Raw genomic sequence first — 21,389 nt, forward strand, 5'->3', positions numbered from 1 at the left:
TACTGTAGCAAATAAAGAGGGGTTTTAATGCTGTTTTTTCCATTGTGTTACAGTTACATGTTAAAATGTTAATTCAATTTTATAATTTGTTTTTGTATTTAATGTTTTCCTAATATAAAATTTTGCATTGAGATAAATAACAGAGGAAAAAGTAAAACTGATGAAATTCAGGTCTCAAAATGAGGAAAAGGGGTGCACAGAGTTCTCGGGGGAGCAGGACATTAATCAGGGGGTTCTCACAGATGGGACCAGGTAGAGCCCTTGGTAAAGGAGTACCACATTGCCCACATGGATCTAAATTTTGGAAAGCGTAAAGCTCTAATTTTATTACATTTTTTGATGGGAGGTGGAATGGAATTTGTGGCATTACCTCTTTTGGGCCTCCTCGCAGTGTCCGGTGCTCTGTCTCTGTCTCCTCGGTATCGTCCGGTGCTCTCCTGTGATGTCATACACCAGGGGTCTCTGATCGTGCCACAGCGGTGACATGGACATGAAACAGATCTTCAGAGGATCCCCCATCTCTAGGGGTTATTAGGACTTAATACAGAGGTGGAGAGGGATTAGTAATTCTCAAACTTTTATGGTTTTCCACTAACCGGGGGAGGGATGAAGAGTTTCCATCTGGAGGTCTTTGTAATTAATAAGAAGTATAATAAATGATAATATTACGGAGGTGACCTCCCCCTTCTTGCATTATGTGATGTAGTATTTGGTGTGGTATTAGGTGTAGATTTGCATCTATGATGTGTATGCAAGTGGTTGTCCAGTTAAGATGTCTGGGATCCCCTCTATCAACCATGTCTCTCTATCATCCTTCCTCCCAGGTTGTATAATCAACATCACTCCGCACAGAGAACTAAATGATCCTGAGTCCTTCTTTTTCATTTAGTGACTCTGACTCCTGGTATCTTCTCTATCTGCTATGAGCTTGTATGTGTCTGTCTTGCAATATATTATTGTATCACCCATGCTGCTGTAACACACTGAATTTTCACATGGTGGGACTATTAAAGGATTATCTTATCTTATATTGAGAATAAGGAGGCTATAGCACTAGTGCAGTGCCCTGATCTGTGCAGGAATCTGCATTCAAGAGAACACTCAAAGGACCATTTACTTTTAGGATGGGATGGGGGTCCTTAAAGGGGTTTTCTGAGCAAAATTAAAATTTCAAATAAGCATAAATAAAGAAAAACAAAATGATCCTTGGTCTCTCCAGTTCATAGACTGCTAATACCCTCCAGCCCTGGTAGCATGTGGACCCAAGGGAGCAAGGAATGTGGCACCCAAATCTAGAAATGGGGACAGTTGATTATTAATTATGTTTCTTTCTATTTGACCCCACTTCTCATCACCATTTTCACTTAGCCTGGACAACAACTTTAGGTTCAGACATTTATTATAATCCTAGCAAAACTGCATGCCATCACTATACTATGGTCTATATCAGGGGTAGGGAACGTACGGCTCTCCAGCTGTTGCAAAACTACAACTCCCAGCATGCATACTTGCTCTGCTGGTCTGGGAACTCCCATGGAAAGGAATGGAGCATGTTGGGAGTTGTAGTTTCACAGCAGCTGGAGAGCCAAGGTTCCCTACCCCTGGTCTAATATAATGAAGGGAGTCATCAAAACTGGTCATGGGATGGAGCAGGGGAATTGGCAGTAGAATGGAGGACACAGTTAGGTGAGTACCATGAATTAGGGGCTCCCCGGTCTGTGGCTCACCAACTTGCCACCTCCAAATACTCCGGCATGTTATTAGCACCGAAGATATCAAATCCCATCCTATGTGATGAAGCGCAGTGGATATTTTGGGCTGAACCGGTGGTTTTAGAAATAAGGTTCCTCCGCGCATTGATTTTTGAGATTCTGCTATTTCCACTTTCTCCAGACACCTGATAGACCCGGATGAGCACAAACTTATTTTCTTTCCAGGTGGCTCGTACAGAACGATATTGAAGAGATAGAAAACCACGCGTTCAACGGCACGAATTTACATGAACTGTGAGTTTATTAAAGGAGTTTATCGGCGGCTTGTTCCCATCTTATACTTTTATTCATTTCTTGATTTTTTTTTTTCGATTAGAGTCCTGAGCGGCAATCAGCGACTAACTACATTACCAGATCTTGTTTTCCATGGAGCCACTGGACCTGAAGTATTGTAAGTTATATCTCGTCTTGATGAGGTTTAAATTAAATTTCTGAAATCTTTAGTTTTGTCTACAGCTCAGATCTATGAGAAAGAACAAATCAATACTTGAGTTGCAGGAGTTTAGTTTGCAATTCCAAGCTGTCCATATACTATACGGAGATCCTCGCATCATGGCTCCCATTGGGTTGCTACATTGCATTATGATATTTGCAAATCTAAATTTGAGCTGTGTCTCTAAGGTCCGTCTCGTTGGTGGATGTAGAGTAGCCATGCTTAGACAGTGCCCATACACCGGTGGTTGTCCGGTTCAGCGAAACGAAATGTTGATTTTTATTTTGTACTTTTTCATTTGTTTCTTACCTTTTGGCTATTGCTTGTTTATTGTAGCTCATCTCTTGTAAGCCCCTGGTAATATGGATGGCGCTAGATCCAACCAATCATATCGCTAACATGTTATAAGCAATGGGGCTTTGCTTCTCTGCAACTTTTTTGTAAGGGTAACTCTTAGTTTTTAGAAACTTTGTATCAAATGTATAAAATAAAAGATGTTCTTCCAATATTTTAGAGAAGCTTTAGGCCGGGGCCACACGTGGGATAGGAAATATTTCATGGGATGAAGGAAAAAGGGAAATGGATCTAATTGGATGGGGAGTTTCAGGGAGAGCTCTGGGGAGTCATTGTGGGACATAGTTGAGAGATAGGGTATAGTTACACCAGCCCTTCTTCTGCAAGTCCCGATGAGTCCCCAACATCTCTCAGTAGGTCCAGGTAAGACCGAACTTTTTGGCCAATTTCCAGTAAACTCTTTAAACTGATTCCATACCTGAAAATTGCCAGACCTTCCATAGAGAAGGCAGGGATGATTTATTACCCTTCATGCCTTCCTGATTGCTGTGGCTGTGTGCATCATGGTGGTTCCCATACTGGCCCAACAAGCACGTGATTCACTGGGGTCCCAGATTCTAGAGGATCCAGATCAGCTCTAGACTATAACGGGGAGGTTGCATTCCTCCTTTAACTGGAAAAAATTGTAATTTTAAAATGCCCCCAAATGTTTATTATGACCTTATTGGGGTCACCACGTACTATGTCCACATCATAGGTTCAAGATGTATGTGTCAGGGTGGGTTCACACCAGAGCCCGGTCTCTGTTTTCGGGTTTCTGTTTTCTGCCTGTGAAACTGGACAGGAGATGGAAATCTGGCAGTCAGTGTCTGCCCGTGAGCGCCTGTGAGCATCTTCTGGTCTCCGCAGCAAAACCGTTTTGTTTTTTTTAACCGGACACAAAGTCCTGCATGTCCTCACTGCGGAGAGACAGAAGACGCTCACGGGCAGACACTTTGCAAACCCATTCAAATGAATGGGTTTGAAAACTGACCGCCGGGTTTCCGTCTCCTGTTCAGTTACTTGGGCAGAAGATGGAAACCTGCAAAGCAAAAACCGGGCCCATACCATGATGGAGAGGGAAAACGACTTACGGCTAAGACTCCATGTAGCAGAATGCAGCATAAAAGCATGGCAGCAACGCATTGTGGTTTTTGGGATTCACTAGAACACTGAGGCTCCATACACTTCTATGAGTTCTGTATTACAACCACATTGCTTTACTGTAGGAATGTATTTACACTTGAGTCGTTGGAGTCGTTGGAGTTGTAATTCATCTTTACCAACAAATTGTCCCCATAGAATTTCCATCTGGAAAAGAAAAAAGTCACAGACCTTCAATCTGCAATTCCACTGACTGTGGTTTATAAAGCAGATGGTTTGTAGAGTTTGTCCTTAATCTATAGATAAACTATTTAACAGTAAAATCAGAACAAAATGAAGCATAAACTGCAAAGAAAATAACATTAGAATAGATCAGGAGGAGAACAGAACCAAAAGATTGTATGTAAAATCTCAATGATAGAACTAGATTTCACATTCTGTCTTACTTTTCGTGGTATTTTGGCCTTTTCCAGACAAATTATAGGCCATATACAATCCCTTGTAAAGTACTGCCCCCCTGCCTTGGTGTTCACTTGCTTTGTTGCATTGCCCCCCGTCATTAAAATGGAACTTAGTTTAGATTTTATGTAATGAATCTAATGCAATACTACAAATTGTTACAGTGTTAACAACTATAGGGATACAAATTGTAAAGGTCTGAGTGTATATGTATCACCACCACCCCGCTGGGTCAAGCAGTTAAGGAGGTTTTCAGGGACTTATTAATTGAGGACCTATTGATGACACTTAGGACCCCACTGATCAGCTGCTTCTTCACAGGCCATGTGATGTTACGTTCATCCGTCACATGGCCTGTTTGCATCTCCGTCCTTAATAACCCCCATCCTCCACCCCCACACACAGTTCTGGACGAATCCTGCTCAGGGCTTGAGCAAAGTGCATTACTGGTTACTCCAAGCAGGATACGTAGGGAGACTGCAGAGGGAGCAGACACTTAAAGCAGATCTAACTCTAGAGACCATGTCTGTAGACCAATCCTTTCCACAAAGAGATGTCTGCAGACCACTTGGATCTTGGGATGTCCCTGGTTAAAGTGAAGCTGCACAGACTCGCACTCCCACTTTCACCAGTGTGCAGGAGAATACGAGCAGCCAACAGTGCAGGGAATTATATTATTGTCCAGTACCTGTGACTTCAGATAACCGCAGGGGAGGGATACCATGGAGTTTTCTTTATGATATCACCCCCACCATTATCCATCAGAAAGCATACTTGCCATTTAACCCCTTATATGCTGCAGTCAATGTTGACCAGTTATGTGCAAGTAATATTTACTTGAGCCATAAATTAAAAATCTGCAATAAAAAGGTTGGCATTTTTGGGAGAGATTTCACAATTATCCGGCTTCAGTTAGTCTGTTCTAGCAGAAACTGCCATTGGACTGACAGCCCGCAGAGCACCATTCCTAGTCACTGGAATCACTCCAATGCAGTGGATGAGAATCCTATTACTACAATAGCGCCCTTCTACTAACAGCTGCTAGAACAGACGATCTGTCCAGGGTCCAGGTATCGAATCCTGTCAGATCACATACTGATAAAGTATTCAATTGGTAGGTCATCGCAATGAAAATTCAGTATGGGGTCGGAAAACCCCTTTAAGGGAATGGGCAGAGAATGTACAAAAGTAAAGCGCTGTGCTTGGTAACTAGTATTGGGCGAATCAGTTCGTATAACCCCGATTCATCCTGAATATTCCATCGAATATTCCATCAAATATTTTACCGAAACGGATCAATTTCGGTTTTGTCTAAGATGAACTAAAATGGCCACCACCGGCTTAGGACTCCTCTGAGATGTCACGCGGAAGAAGCAGATTGCCAGACGCAATGGTGAGGGAAGGTGAGTATATAATCCAACATGAGCAGCAAGTAGAGTGGCCCCGGGAATGAAGGTCCAGCCCCAGTGCACAAACTAAGACACAAGAGTGCAAAACAATCTGAATAAGCAGTGCGAGATTTGGACTCTGGTTTCAACACCATTGTACATGGAGCTCTGGGCTATTATATGTGTAATGGAACGAGCTTACCAAATAGCTTACTTCTTATACAGCTTAATACAACATGTAAACTTGTGCTCAGAGGTCATTGCAGTGTCATATGCTTGAGGCCATATAAAGAATAGCATAGCGATTATATTCGATGACTATTGCAACGTTGTGCATCTAGTGCTACAGTATTGGGTTAGTTAGTCGTAGAGTTGGTAGTGGCTGCAGTCGGGTGAGGACAGGACATTGATGAAGTTCTACATTTAGGTAATTTATAGGGCAGGGAATTGATTTTCCAGGTTTGAGATTTACAGTCAATTTGATTAGAACCTTGAATCAACTCAGAAGAAGATGTGCAAATAGACTTCATATATATGACATAGGGGATCGATTTAAGTCAAATACGTGCAAAACGATGAACTGTATTCCACGGAACTCTGTAGCTTGGTTTACTTTTCTTGCAAAGTAGAGGATTCTATTTCAGTCATCTTTCTTATGCAGAACTTCAGAAGGTTTTCACTCTTCCTCTAAAATGACTTCTATCTAATGCTGGCCATGAACGTCAGATATTCCTGCAGACCCTTCCCTTCATAGATGTGTCCTCTTGAGCAAATCAGTTTTTGATCAAATGTACTGGCTTGACCTGGTTTATTGACCTTGTCTCTCTTCTCCTGGGCTCCTTTGTGGCATCCAATGGGAGGTTAGAATAGGCCAGAAGAGGATACCAAGGGGCCACCACAAGGGGCCTCCACTTATTATACCTTGGGGTCTGAAGAGACCCCAGACTATAATAATATCACTTTTGGTTTGTGCTGAACAAATTCAGCCCAAAATGAATCGGGCAGACGAATACACCCAAAGTCATTGAAATGAATCTCGTAAATTTCACCCATCTCTCGACTTGGTCAGTCATGAAGGAGACCCCAAAGTATAATTGTAGTTTATGAAGGACCCCAAAAGTTTTGCGTTGCTGTCGATCCTGAAACTTTTGAAAAATTCGACGTGAATTTGTTTCAATTTCAATTGGATTTAAAACATAAAAGTAGGGTAGAGCAATCGGGATTGGGAAAGATCGGATCCCGATCGGCAATCGAGCAAATTTCATGATCGGAATCAACTGGAAAATGATCGGAAATCGGATTTTGAAATCTCAAGATCGGCTAATAGTGACTTTTCCCATAGAATAGGGTAGAACGATCAGGATCAGGAAAGATCAGATCCCAATCGGCGATCGAGCAAATTTCACAATCGGGATTGGGATTGGTTGGAAAATGATCAGAAATTGGATTTAAAAAATCAATCCTGAAATCTCAAGATTGGCTCAACCCTACATAAAAGCAATATTAACCTCACAGATCTCCTGCCACTTTGACTCCAATGTCCCTTGAGTCCCATATTGGTTATTACTTCTTGGTGCTTCTCGACTCACAAATCTACTCAACTGATTGGTCACCATCACCAGACATTGGCCGACTGATGACTTTCTGGGTGTGACCAGTGACTAGGAAACAGGAGTGGAAGGGATCTCTGAAGTTTTGTGCTCTTTGTCAAAAAATGTTGACCCTTTTGACCCTGTGCTTGTGCAGAGATTTGTAACACTGTAGCAGAGAAAAATGAAGGTAAAAACAACATTCTACGATGGTCGTCTAAATGATACACTGTAGCAAACAACAGGAAATTCTTCCTTTTATAAAGATATCTGATTTTCTCTTTAAAGGGATATCTCGAAGACCCAGATCAGCGCTTTACCTCGCTACGGTTTGGACACCATTAAGAAACTGATAGCAAATCACGCTTACAACCTCAAAAAACTCCCCCCGTTGGAAATGTTTTCGGATCTGATCGAAGCAAATCTGACGTATCCAAGCCATTGCTGCGCTTTTGAAAACTGGAAAAAACAGAAGAGGTAGGTGACTTAGAAAAATAACCATTGACGACGATATTTTGTAAGGCTGACCAAAAACCTACGGAGTCTTTTTGGTTTTCCAGTCTTCATTAGGACACAAAGTGCTACGGCAGGGTAAGCGATAACCTCTCGTCACCTACAGAAACGTGCACGGTGCAGAATTGGAAGTTCTTGTTCTCAGGCATTCAAATTGTAATATACGTCTCCCATGTTATTAACCTAATAATGTGACATCCAGGATCCCGCTAAAGTATTGATTGGGAATGGATGGGCCCAGGAAAAGGCAATTAAAATAAATTGTGTGTGAAATAGGAACGGCGTTCACCTGAGGTCTTGTGAGTTATGTCATTGGAACTTTCATGTCATTTTTCAGTGTCTTGGCTCCACATGCTATAGATATAACGTGCAAAACCTGCCATTCAACACATTACAATGACAAACTGCTGCCCGGGCCGGAGATTGTAGGTTTTGCCATTGAAAAATGATCCCGTGCGTTATATGATCTATGAAGTTTTACTTTTGTGTACATACAATTTCCCTGAATAAATAAGTGGCTGGGATTAATGTTTTAATAAAATAAAGGACTAAATAAAACTTTACATTTTTAGTGGAGCTTTATGAACCCCCCACTGGCATTGCATCAATAGCCTGATAGACAAAGCCAAGGAGAGAAGCCACTGCCATCAATGGCCATGTAATCCTCTCACCTCTATAACCTTTCCCTCTCAATACTGGATGTCTTTCCATGTATAATGCATTGGTATATAGAGAAATACCTCAATAGGCGAGTATATTGTATGCCGAAATACATATTTATATATTACTCCATCTATATACCGCTACATTATACAGGGAGAGAAATAGTCTATTGACGGAGAAAAGTGAATGAGGTAAGAGGAAAAAATAACCATTGAAGATAATGGAGCTGGTGGCTCAGCTGGTAAAGAGATCGCTTAGTAGGGATTGTATATGTCATGGCCTTGAAGATATCTCTGTATTATATCTATTATATATATATCTCTGTATTATATCTATTATATACTGTATATCTCTGTATTATATCTATTATATACTGTATATCTCTGTATTATATCTATTATATATATATATCTGTATTATATCTTCTAAGAAATCACTGAAACACAAATATAAATAGATGAAGAAGTCTGCTCAGTAACATGCAAACAGTCGTAATTGTTAACTACATATGTATATTCTATCCATCCATTATCTATCTATCTATCTATCTATCTCCTATCTATCTATCTATCTATCTATCTATCTATCTCCTATCTATCTATCTATCTATCTATCTCCTATCTATCTATCTCCTATCTATCTATCTATCTATCTATCTATCTATCTATCCATCCATTATCTATCTATCTATCTATCTATCTATCTATCTATCTCCTATCTATCTATCTATCTATCTATCTATCTATCTATCTCCTATCTATCTATCTCCTATCTATCTATCTATCTATCTATCTATCTATCTATCTATCTATCCATCCATTATCTATCTATCTATCTATCTATCTATCTATCTATCCATCCATTATCTATCTATCTATCTATCTATCTATCTATCTATCTATCCATCCATTATCTATCTATCTATCTATCTATCTATCTATCTATCTCCTATCTATCTATCTATCTATCTATCTCCTATCTATCTATCTATCTATCTCCTATCTATCTATCTATCTATCTATCTATCTATCTCCTATCTATCTATCTATCTATCTATCTATCTATCTATCTCCTATCTATCTATCTCCTATCTATCTATCTATCTATCTATCTATCTATCTATCTATCTATCCATCCATTATCTATCTATCTATCTATCTATCTATCTATCTATCTCCTATCTATCTATCTATCTATCTATCTATCTTCTATCTATCTATCTATCTATCTATCTATCTATCTCCTATCTATCTATCTCCTATCTATCTATCTATCTATCTATCTATCTATCTATCTATCCATCCATTATCTATCTATCTATCTATCTATCTATCTATCCATCCATTATCTATCTATCTATCTATCTATCTATCTCCTATCTATCTATCTATCTATCTATCTATCTATCTATCCATCCATTATCTATCTATCTATCTATCTATCTATCTCCTATCTATCTATCTATCTATCTATCTATCTATCTATCTATCCATCCATTATCTATCTATCTATCTATCTATCTATCTATCTATCTATCTATCCATCCATTATCTATCTATCTATCTATCTATCTATCTATCTATCTCCTATCTATCTATCTATCTATCTATCTCCTATCTATCTATCTATCTATCTATCTATCTATCTATTTATCTATCTATGTCCTATCCTTCAGGGGTAGGGAACCTTCGGCTCTCCAGCTGCTGTGAAACTACAACTCCCAGCATGCTCCATTCACTTCCATGGGAGTTCCTAGAACAGCAGAGCAAATATGCATGCTGGGAGTTGTAGTTGTGCAACAGCTGGAGAGCCGTACGTTCCCTACCCCTGCTCTACCTCCTATCTATCTATCTATCTATCTATCTATCTATCTATCTTCTATCTATCTATCTATCTATCTATCTATCTCCTATCTATCTATCTATCTATCTCCTATCTATCTCCTATCTATCTATCTATCTATCTACCTCCTATCTATCTATCTATCTATCTATCTATCTTCTATCTATCTATCTATCTATCTATCTATCTATCTATCTCCTATCTATCTATCTATCTATCTATCTATCTATCTCCTATCTATCTATCTTCTATCTATCTATCTATCTATCTATCTATCTATCTATCTCCTATCTATCTATCTATTTATCTATCTATCTATCTATCTATCTATCTATCTTCTATCTATCTATCTATCTATCTATCTATCTCCTATCTATCTATTATCTATCTATCTATCTATCTATCTCCTATCTATCTATCTATCTATCTATCTATCTATCTCCTATCTATCTATCTATCATCTATCTATCTATCTATCTATCTATCTATCTATCTCCTATCTATCTATCTATCTATCTATCTATCTATCTCCTATCTATCTATCTATCTATCTCCTATCCATCTATCTATCTATCTATCTATCTATCTATCTATCTATCTATCTCCTATCTATCTATCTATCTATCTATCTGTCTATCTATCTATCTCCTATCTATCTATCTATCTATCTATCTATCTATCTATCTATCTATCTATCTCCTATCTATCTATCTATCTCCTATCTATCTATCTCCTATCTATCATCTATCTCCTATCTATCTATCTATCTATCTATCTATCTATCTCCTATCTATCTATCTATCTATCTATGTATCTCCTATCTATCTATCTATCCATCCAGGAAGTAACAGACATATTTGGTATCACTGTAACTGTAAAGAATGACACAATAAAATTAAAGCAATCACTAAATCAGGTAAATAAAAGGGTGTAATTGTATATTTAATTATTTCTACTATTATAACACAAGGGCTCGGAATATATGAAGCTCTACTTGTATAATGGCCTTGCCTTACACTCTCTGCTGTTCGGGGATCACCCTGTGGAGGGCTGAGGGCTGTCCCGGGTGAAAGTTTCTGTGTGTAGAGACACCTATATCTATAGATACACACATATATATATATCTGCAAATAGCACTGGTTGAAAGTTTTAGGCAGGTATGAAAAAAAGTCTGCAAAGAAGAATGCTTTAAAAAATAGAAGGGTTAATATTTTATTTTTGTCAATTAACAAAATAAAGGGAATGAAAAAAAGAGAAATGTAAATCCCATCAACATTCGGTGTGACCTTTGCCCTTTGCCTTCTTCTCGGTACTTGCAGACAGTTTTTGGCAGCACTGGGCAGGGAGGTTGTTCCCGCCGCCATCTTGGAGAACTAAGCCCAGATCTTCTATGATTGTGGCTTGCTCCAATCCGTCTGTCTCTTCATCTCATCCCAGACAGACTGGATGATGATGAGATCAGGGCTCTGCGGGGGCCGGATCATCACTTCCAGGACTCCTCCTCCAAAGAGCAAAGGTCACCCCAAATATTGATGGGATTTAGGTTTCTCTTTTGTTCATTCCCTTCATTTTGAAAATGGATAAAAATAAACTTTAGAAAGAACCTTTGGACATTACACAGCCCATAGCGCATAATATTGCATTAAAAAGTGGTCTTCTAGAAGGTGGTCTTCTCAAAGAAGATGGTTATCTTGGAAAAATGAGCAGTCTGGCTAAGGAATTGGTATCGTAGAGGAAACTGAGTGTAAGAACACTTGTATTATGGATTGATACAATGTAATACATTCCCACAATTGCCTGAATAAGAGATGCTGATACGGCAAGCCCAGCTCCATAATAGGGAATATGGCCGCCAGTGCCAATGCCGTAACGTTCTACTACTTCACTCCTCTCATCTTTAAGTAGAGTGCGTAGCATGAGAATCCGAATAGTGGGATAGCGTATGAAATAAAACGGCAACAGATGAAACAGACTATAGAGATGTATTGTCTATGCAGAGTGTCCATACTGCTCGCTACGATGACTTCCAATATCCCGCTGTTGCAGGTCACAGAGAGTCTCGTAGAATCTCTTTAGATATAGTGCCAGCAGTTTAAAAATAGTCCTAGATGGCCGCCTTCCCACCGTCTGATGTACAGTCGCCATGTAAACCTGCTGGAAACGCTGAGCATTAAACATAGTCCTACGTGTCAACTTTATTCACAATTTTGCAGGATAATGAGCGTATTTAATTTGTAAGCCTTAAATATGCAACAATAATGGATAATTATGTAGATTTCACAGCATGGACTGGCAACATTTACTAGTAACTAATACATCCAGGAGAGCGAAATACATTAAGTATACGGTAGTGCAATGTGCAGGCGCACGAGACATCGCACAGGACCTTGAAGGCTGCGAGACTGCAGGTAGTCATGGAAATTAGAGGTATCTTCTTAATATGCGCTTTGGTGTAAACAGCGCGGAATATATTATCCGTTATAATGTGCAGGTTGTCGTTTTTAATTAAGATTTAGAAGGGGTTTGCCCATTAATGCCATGTGTCCCCTCTCTGCAGGGTACTGGGGCGGGGGGCCTTGCAACCCAATCTGAATGGAGTGGCGGATGGGGAAAGGCGCTGCCCCTTCGTTCTCTTCTTATCTTTTAAGATCTAGCACATTATAGGGGCACTATACACACACTGACATAACTATGGGGTCACTGGGATCGGGTCCATAAGCCAAGGGGGCCACAGATTGCCCTCACCTCACTAAGGTTGATAAAACTGCTTTGATCTCCTCTGGTTTCATTTCATGGCCGACAGCCTGGTGAACGTAAATGTATAACACCTGTCCACTGGTGCACTGGAGTGAGCGGATTTATGATACACAGCCTTACACTGTCCAAAAGGAGAAAATTAACCCTTTCATGGTAAAAAAGAAAAGAAATCAGATGATCAACAGCATATAATCAATACGAGATTCTGTGGGGGAAGCTTGGGCATAAAGGGGTCATTATTACTAAGGGGAGGGGGTGACGCGGAATGATAGAAAGCTTGCGTGCACATACCATATCTTCATGGTGGTGTGAGCCCAGATATTGCAGGAAAGTGAAAGATAAATGCTGCAAAGGTAAATGTATAGCTGGGATACATCAGATAGTCTGGAGAAGTTTCACAGGGGGCCAAGTTGAGCTTTTGCACTAGGGCAGGTAAATTTTAGCTACACCCGTATGCACACCAGAAGAACAAGAACCAGAGGCCAAAGCAAAATCCTTTAAAGGCTGTATGGAGAGTGTGAATGGTTACATGGTCATCTCAGGTATCTCTGACTTTTGGCTCCTGACCAGTCATACCTATATATATTTCGAGTGGTGTATCTTAGAACTGGCTCCAACTTGTAAATCTAGTCACACATACAGTCACACTAAATTTTAATGACCAGGATTAGAGATGAGCGAACAGTGTTCTATCGAACACATGTTCGATCGGATATCAGGGTGTTCGCCATGTTCGAATCGAATCAAACACCACGTGGTAAAGTGCGCCAAAATTCGATTCCCCTCCCACCTTCCCTGGCGCCTTTTTTGCACCAATAACAGCGCAGGGGAGGTGGGACAGGAACTACGACACCGGGGGCATTGAAAAAAATTGGAAAAAGTCATTGGCTGCCGAAATCAGGTGACCTCCATTTTAGACGAATAGTGGATTTCAAATCCGGGTCATATGAGAATGTGAACTTTGTGACTATGAGACAGGGATAGCTGTACAGGCAGGGATAGCTAGGGATAACCTTTATTTAGGGGGGAATGTTATTAAAAATAACTTTTTGGGGCTCTATCGGGTGTGTAATTGTGATTTTTGTGAGATAAACTTTTTCCCATAGGGATGCATTGGCCAGCGCTGATTGGCCGAATTCCGTACTCTGGCCAATCAGTGCTGGCCAATGCATTCTATTAGCTTGATGAAGCAGAGTGTGCACAAGGGTTCAAGCGCACCCTCGGCTCTGATGTAGGAGAGCCGAGGGTGCACTTGAACCCTTGTGCACCCTCAGCTCTGCTACATCAGAGCCGAGGGTGCGCTTGAACCCTTGTGCACACTCTGCTTCATCAAGCTAATAGAATGCATTGGCCAGCGCTGATTGGCCAATGTATTCTATTAGCCTGATGAAGTAGAGCTGAATGTGTGTGCTAAGCACACACATTCAGCACTGCTTCATCACGCCAATACAATGCATTAGCCAGTGCTGATTGGCCAGAGTACGGAATTCGGCCAATCAGCGCTGGCTCTGCTGGAGGAGGCGGAGTCTAAGGTCGGACCTGAATGGAGACTGGTGTGGAGCGATCTTAGACTCCGCCTCCTCCAGCAGAGCCAGCGCTGATTGGCCGAATTCCGTACTCTGGCCAATCAGCACTGGCTAATGCATTGTATTGGCGTGATGAAGCAGTGCTGAATGTGTGTGCTTAGCACACACATTCAGCTCTACTTCATCGGGCTAATAGAATGCATTGGCCAATCAGCGCTGGCCAATGCATTCTATTAGCGTGAACTGAGTTTGCACAGGGGTTCTAGTGCACCCTCGGCTCTGCTACATCAGATTGCTACATCTGATGTAGCAGTGCCGAGTGTGCATCAGATGTGTAGTTGAGCAAAACTGACTCAGCACTGCTAAGTCTGCATTCGCATAGGAATGCATTGGCCAGCCTTCGGCCAATCAGCGCTGGCTCTGCCGGAGGAGGCGGAGTCTAAGGTCGGACCTGAATGGAGACTGGTGTGGAGCTATCTTAGACTCCGCCTCCTCCAGCAGAGCCAGCGCTGATTGGTCGAGTTCCGTACTCTGGCCAATCAGCACTGGCCAATGCATTTCTATGGGGAAAAGTTAGCTTGCGAAAATCGCAAACTGACAGGGATTTCCATGAAATAAAGTGACTTTTATGCCCCCAGACATGCTTCCCCTGCTGTCCCAGTGTCATTCCAGGGTGTTGGTATCATTTCCTGGGGTGTCATAGTGGACTTGGTGACCCTCCAGACACGAATTTGGGTTTCCCCCTTAACGAGTTTATGTTCCCCATAGACTATAATGGGGTTCGAAACCCATTCGAACACTCGAACAGTGAGCGGCTGTTCGAATCGAATTTCGAACCTCGAACATTTTAGTGTTCGCTCATCTCTAACCAGGATTAGGGGTGTTGTTGTGGATGGAACAGTCACACAGAAACCTAAATGTCCATAGTTACATAGTGGATGAGGTTGGATGAAGACATTAGTCCATCAAGTCCAACCTATAACCCTACAATCCCTACAGTGTTGATCCAGAAGAAGGCAAAAAAAACCATGAGGATTATGTCAATTGCCCAATTTCAGGGGAAAAAATTCCTTCCTGACTCCAATCTGGCAGTCAGAAGAAAAACCCTGGATCAACGTGTCCTTAAAATCTAGAATCAAGACCTATGGGCGCTGTGCCACATACTGAGAAGAACATCTAGTAGAGCTTTCAGTTTTTTCTATCTCATAGACGATGACTCGAGAGTTAGCATGCATGGGTGACCACCACTACATCATTCTGAAGCGTCCACACTTGTGAAGAGGGGGCTTCAACAACTCTTTTAGTGACCAGAAGTCCCCAAGACGTGTTACCCCAAGAAATCATATATTTGTCAGGTTCTGTCAATAGGTCATAAGTTTTTCATGGAAAATGCCCATTAAAGGATGACAAGTAGAATATCATATGGTGAATAGGAAAATCTGCATACTAGTGCTAGATTGCAGAATGTTACCCCTGTTTTAATGTCCCTTTATCTGAATGGGTCCAAGGTGAGCGTTTGCACTAGGGCACGTAAACTTTTAGCTACTTATTCCCTGTGTAAATTAGGCAATGCATGATCGCTTCACTGGAAACTGAGGCTGGCCATACGCATTAGATTCTGGATGGCCATCGTGTGACCAACTGGCCATTTGATCGATGATTCAATAATTCACATGAAAGATCCCAACCCCAACGTTTACAACTGATTCAGTTCAATCGTTAAAAACAAAGCGATGACCAAAGAATCTGGTCCGGGCAAGGTGTCTGATGATGGATCAAAGAAAACTGATCCTACTAAAGATTGACACTTTGGCCAACAGTGGACTGAAAATATCCAACATGAACAATCTGCAGACTAGAGACTGACATTGGCCGACCTAAAACAAACATTGGTGGCATTAACATGCCTGATCATTGGCCAAAACCGCCATTTTGGTTGAAAATTGAAAGTAAATGACCAGTTTTCACAGCCAAACTTGGCCAAACTTTGCAAACTCTGCGCTCCCTCTCCCAACTTTTGGAACAGGAGTTACGGAAACAACATAATGCTACATCACTGCTTATATTTCATTGCATGGAACAGATTAAGTAATGTTTATCCTGTTTATTATTGGTATCTATTAATGATTTTCTTCCATTTTCCAGCTCCAGTGTACACCCATTCTGCAATAAAAGTAATTATTTCCATCATGGAGAACTGAAGTCTATGGATACGACCTCTGGACATCTTGACTACGATCCGAGCGATGGACCAGTCTTTGACCCAGGCGACACCACGTTCGATTACTATTTTTGTGTTGACATGCAGAATGTCGCCTGTTACCCTAAGCCGGATGACTTCAACCCTTGTGAAGATATAATGGGACACAACTTCCTCCGGATCCTTATGTGGTGCATTAGCATTCTGGCCATCCTAGGAAATCTAATAGTGTTGGTCATCTTAATAACCAGCAAGTCTAAATTTACCGTTCCTAAATTTTTGATGTGCAATCTATCATTTGCAGACTTTTGCATGGGAATTTATCTTTTACTGATCGCCTCTGTGGATATAAAAACCAAAAGTCAATATTATAATTATGCAATCGATTGGCAAACCGGAGCGGGATGTCACGCCGCAGGATTTTTTACCGTATTTGCCAGCGAGCTTTCAGTGTACACCCTGACGGCCATAACTTTGGAAAGATGGCATACGATAACCTACGCAATGCAGTTGGATCGCAAAGTCCGATTCCGTCATGCCTTCGTGATTATGATTTCTGGTTGGATTTTTGCATTTGTTGTGGCTTTGTTGCCGATTGTCGGAGTTAGTAGCTACATGAAGGTTAGCATTTGCTTACCGATGGACATCGAAACTCTCCCTTCACAAGGATACATTATATTTCTATTAGTACTCAACGTATTGGCATTCGTGGCCATTTGTATCTGCTATGCCCATATCTACATCACCGTACGCAATCCCGATATCGTCTCTTCCCACACCGATACGAAGACTGCAATCCGTATGGCAATATTGATATTTACAAACTTTCTGTGCACGGCTCCCATTTCCTTCTTCGCCATTTCAGCTTCACTTAAGGTTCCCTTAATAACTGTCTCCAACTCCAAGATACTTCTAGTCCTCTTCTACCCCATTAATTCATGCGCCAATCCATTTTTGTACGCCTTTTTCACAAAAGCGTTCCGGAAAGATTTTTATGGTTTGATGAGACAATTAGGTTGTTGTAAAGCACAGGCTCATATTTTTAGGACTGAAACTTCATCTTCCAACCTCAACTCAAGAAATGGACATTATATTCCTGGTCAGAAAAACAGCACCGGATCCGTGTACACATTAGTCCCACTCAACCATCCAAGCTGAAACGGGAACTTTTATAAACTGGACCATTCTTAAAGGGATTTCTACAAAAAGAGACTTTTCTGAAACAAGGAACTAATGGAGAGGCTGCTGAAGGAATTTCATTCTGGTTCTTCTGACACGTCATCTAGTGGACTTGTATAGAAGAATAGATTTACGTGTATATATGAGCTTAGACATAGCCAAACTTATAATATTTGCCAAGGGAACCAAGATTTTTCTGCTGGGAAATTGTGTTTTGTTCCATCAATCGTGATATTACAAAGATGTCCCCTAGAGATATTACTCCTTAAAGAGAACCTTTCACCACCTTCATCAACTCCGATACGTTGTATCATTTAATAGATTTTCCTCTGATTCTGACACAATTGGAAACTTTTCTCTAGTCTCTACTATTCCCGAGCAATCAATGAAGTTAATTTCAGTACTTAATATGTAAATTAAAGAAGAACGACCATCGATGGGAAAAACACCGCGCTTACTCCGAGAATGTAGAAAAGCACACGCAACTTTATTTCGGTTACATCAATACACGGCGCTTACACCAGTGTTTCGGGGTACCCCCCCTTTATCAAGTGTAATAGAACTACACAAGGGTATCCTTAACAGGAGATGGATTGGTCTTCTGCAAGGAGGTCTCCACCGTGTAAGTGTAAGTGTTCTATTACACTTGATAAAGGGAGGGTACCCCGAAACGCTGGTGTAAGTGCCGCGTATTGTTGTAACCAAAATAATGTTGCGTGTGCTCTTATACATTTTTGGAGTAAGCACGTTGTTCTTCTCTACATTACCACCCCGTGTTGGTGTTGTGGATTCCTGCTGCTCAAATTTCTCGGTATCCAATACCTCCTGCGTTGTCTTCTACTCCCAAAGACCATTGGAGGCGACAACAGACAGTCGCTCATGGGACCACCTTGGTTTGCTAATATGTAAATTAGACTCTCTACTGTCAGGTGGGCGGTCTCATGAAGGGGCAAGATTCTTAGCTCTGACTATCAGAGGTGGACAGCGCTAGGACTGAAAATCATGCCCCCCTGGCTACTCCAGCCCAAGACCACCAACTGGACAGTAAAAAGTCTAGCTAGCACATCAGCCGCAACAGGAACGGTTGGGGCTATAGAAATATTCCAACTGCAGCAGAATCAGTATAGTACCAATTAAATGGTGCAAAAAGTCAAGTTGGTGGAATTGGTGAAAGATCTTCTTTAAGACATTGCTGAATGTGCTATTTAGAGATGGGTGAACTGACTTTCCAATATTCCGAATGGTTACGGAACCAAACAACAGGAGATTCGTAGCTATAATAGATATTCACATAACAGTTGAAGACCCAGGGGAGGAGGCAAAACATTCATACTCATTTTCTGTTACCCCTTTTGCCCTGGGTGTGCCCATGTCACCGCTGAGGCTCAATAACAGTCACATGAGGTCACAGGAGAGTACCAGACATCATTGAGGAGGTGAAGACAGAACTGGAAGCTGCAAGAAGACCCAAAAGAGGTAATGGAAGATGACCATGAATATTTTTTATATTTTAAACCTCTCCTGGGCCTCCACCTATTATATAATAATGCCACTCTCGCTCTGACATAACTTTGGCTGCGTTTACCTTAGAGAGTTAGGATAGATAGATCTCTAGGAGCCCTGAGAGTGTTCTACGGCCATGTGTGGTTTGTAACAAACTTGTTCGACCCTGAAATGAATCTTGGACTTGTTTTCTTGCAAAGTATTCAGTATACTATTATTATTCCTGCTCATTCTGGGCTTAGGAGTCCAGTGGGCTGTCCCTCACTATGAAGGACCTCCCACTGGACTCCTTAACTTGAAATAAGCAGGGGATCTTTCCCTTAGAACACAATATCCATCTGCTCACACCTTGCCTTTAAAGTGATATCTTTCATTCCCATGAATATTTCTCAGCTCACAAGTAGATCTTTCATGCAGAACTCTCTACTGTTTTGTTACATGAGCCCAGGGGCGTAACTACCATAGAAGCAGCGGAGGCCGCTGCCACAGGGCCCGGGCCATTAGGGGGCCCGGTGACAGCCGCTACCGCTGCGTTTTTTTGTTTTTTTTTCTTTTTAAATTGGCCGTTACGGGCCCTATTTACTTGCCGATCCTGGACATAATACTGTGTGCAGGGGCCACTATGGGGACATAATACTGTGTGCAGGGGCCACTATTGGTATAATACTGTGTGCAGGAGCCACTATGGGACATAATACTGTGTGCAGGGGCCACTATGGGGGATAATACTGTGTGCAGGGGTCACTATGGGACATAATACTGTGTGCAGGGGCCACTATTGGTATAATACTGTGTGCAGGAGCCACTATGGGACATAATACTGTGTGCAGGGGCCACTATGGGGTATAATACTGTGTGCAGGGGCCACTATGGGACATAATACTGTGTGCAGGGGCCACTATTGGTATAATACTGTGTGCAGGAGCCACTATGGGACATAATACTGTGTACAGGGGCCACTATGGGGGATAATACTGTGTGCAGGGCTTACTAAGGGACATAATAGAGTGCGGAGGAGGGGTCGGTCGAGGTCTTCGGTGTCGGTTGGGGGGGGCCATGTCAAAAGTTTGCCACGGGGCCCCGCCATTCCTAGTTATGCCACTGCATGAGCCCTTAGAGCCACCAAAGGGGAAAATAGTCTTGTTATACAGAATAGAGTTTATTCAGTTTATATAGACCAGATAAACAAATTAGATATAAATCTATCATTGCTTCAAGGGAGTCTGTTATCTCCCACACCGCCAGTAAGACGGCCTACTGCCATGTAGGGTATTTATGGACAAGTATAATGAGATGTATCATTTCATACCTGTGATACAGAGACTCTACTTTTTTGCAATATGTAAATGAGGTGTTTGGAGCTCCAGGCCAGGGTATGAGGATTCCTAAGTCTGAGCTCCATCACTGTCTCCCCGCCCAGCTCTAAGCCACTCAGGTACATTATCCCCTGCATAGTGAGGCAAAAGGGGCAGAGCTCAACAGGACAGGAGGACACAGTGATAGATGGTGCTCAGATCCGGGAATGTATACCCCTTGGTGCTCCAAACACTGAGCTTCCTTGAGATTCTGGGGACTCCCCCTCCAGTAATCCCCAGGACATAGACCACAGTGCACTTGATTTGAGTGTCTTGCACTAGCCCATTATTATTGCAGAGCCCAGGTCCACCAGAGGATGGTACAGTCCAATGCTGACCAGGCTTGTGTTTCAATACCCTACATGGCATATCCCTTGATAATAGAGATACTGGAGCTGACCGACCACCTTTAATGAAGTGATGTGATTGTATTGTACACTCCCCTAATATCTGTACATTTATGCAAAGTACAAGGTAAAACCTTTAGAATGTATCCATGAGATCACTCCTGATTCCTTGACATAATGGACTATAATTCCAATGTTTTTTATTTGCTAATAAATGTTTTTTGTTTTTTTTTAGCTACGTTGTATTTACTGGGCTCTTTGGATTTTTGGAGACCCATCAGAAATTTGGGCTTAGACATAGATTTAGGTTTATATCTATGTTTTATACCATATGATCTGAGTGGTTTAAACTGGGAGCCAATTCTGGTTCAGAGTGATACTTACAAACATTGATCCCCACTAGAGATGAGCGAGTAGTACTCGATC

The 21,389-nt window shown here is 41.5% G+C and overlaps 1 protein-coding gene across 1 annotated transcript in view; it reads left to right on the top strand.

Annotated features, from left to right (window-relative positions):
- The window catches only part of FSHR (follicle stimulating hormone receptor), a 119,412-nt gene extending 101,675 nt beyond the window's left edge, over window positions 1-17,737 (top strand). Inside the window, exons 7-10 of the mRNA XM_075267032.1 lie at window positions 1,938-2,006; window positions 2,089-2,163; window positions 7,367-7,555; window positions 16,525-17,737. Coding sequence (XP_075123133.1) covers window positions 1,938-2,006; window positions 2,089-2,163; window positions 7,367-7,555; window positions 16,525-17,737 — 1,546 coding nt within the window. The remainder of the gene's footprint in view (window positions 1-1,937; window positions 2,007-2,088; window positions 2,164-7,366; window positions 7,556-16,524) is intronic.
- Window positions 17,738-21,389: the final 3,652 nt, after the last annotated feature.

This window comes from Leptodactylus fuscus, chromosome 3 (assembly GCF_031893055.1).
Source record: "Leptodactylus fuscus isolate aLepFus1 chromosome 3, aLepFus1.hap2, whole genome shotgun sequence".
Classification (NCBI taxonomy): Eukaryota; Metazoa; Chordata; class Amphibia; order Anura; family Leptodactylidae; genus Leptodactylus; species Leptodactylus fuscus.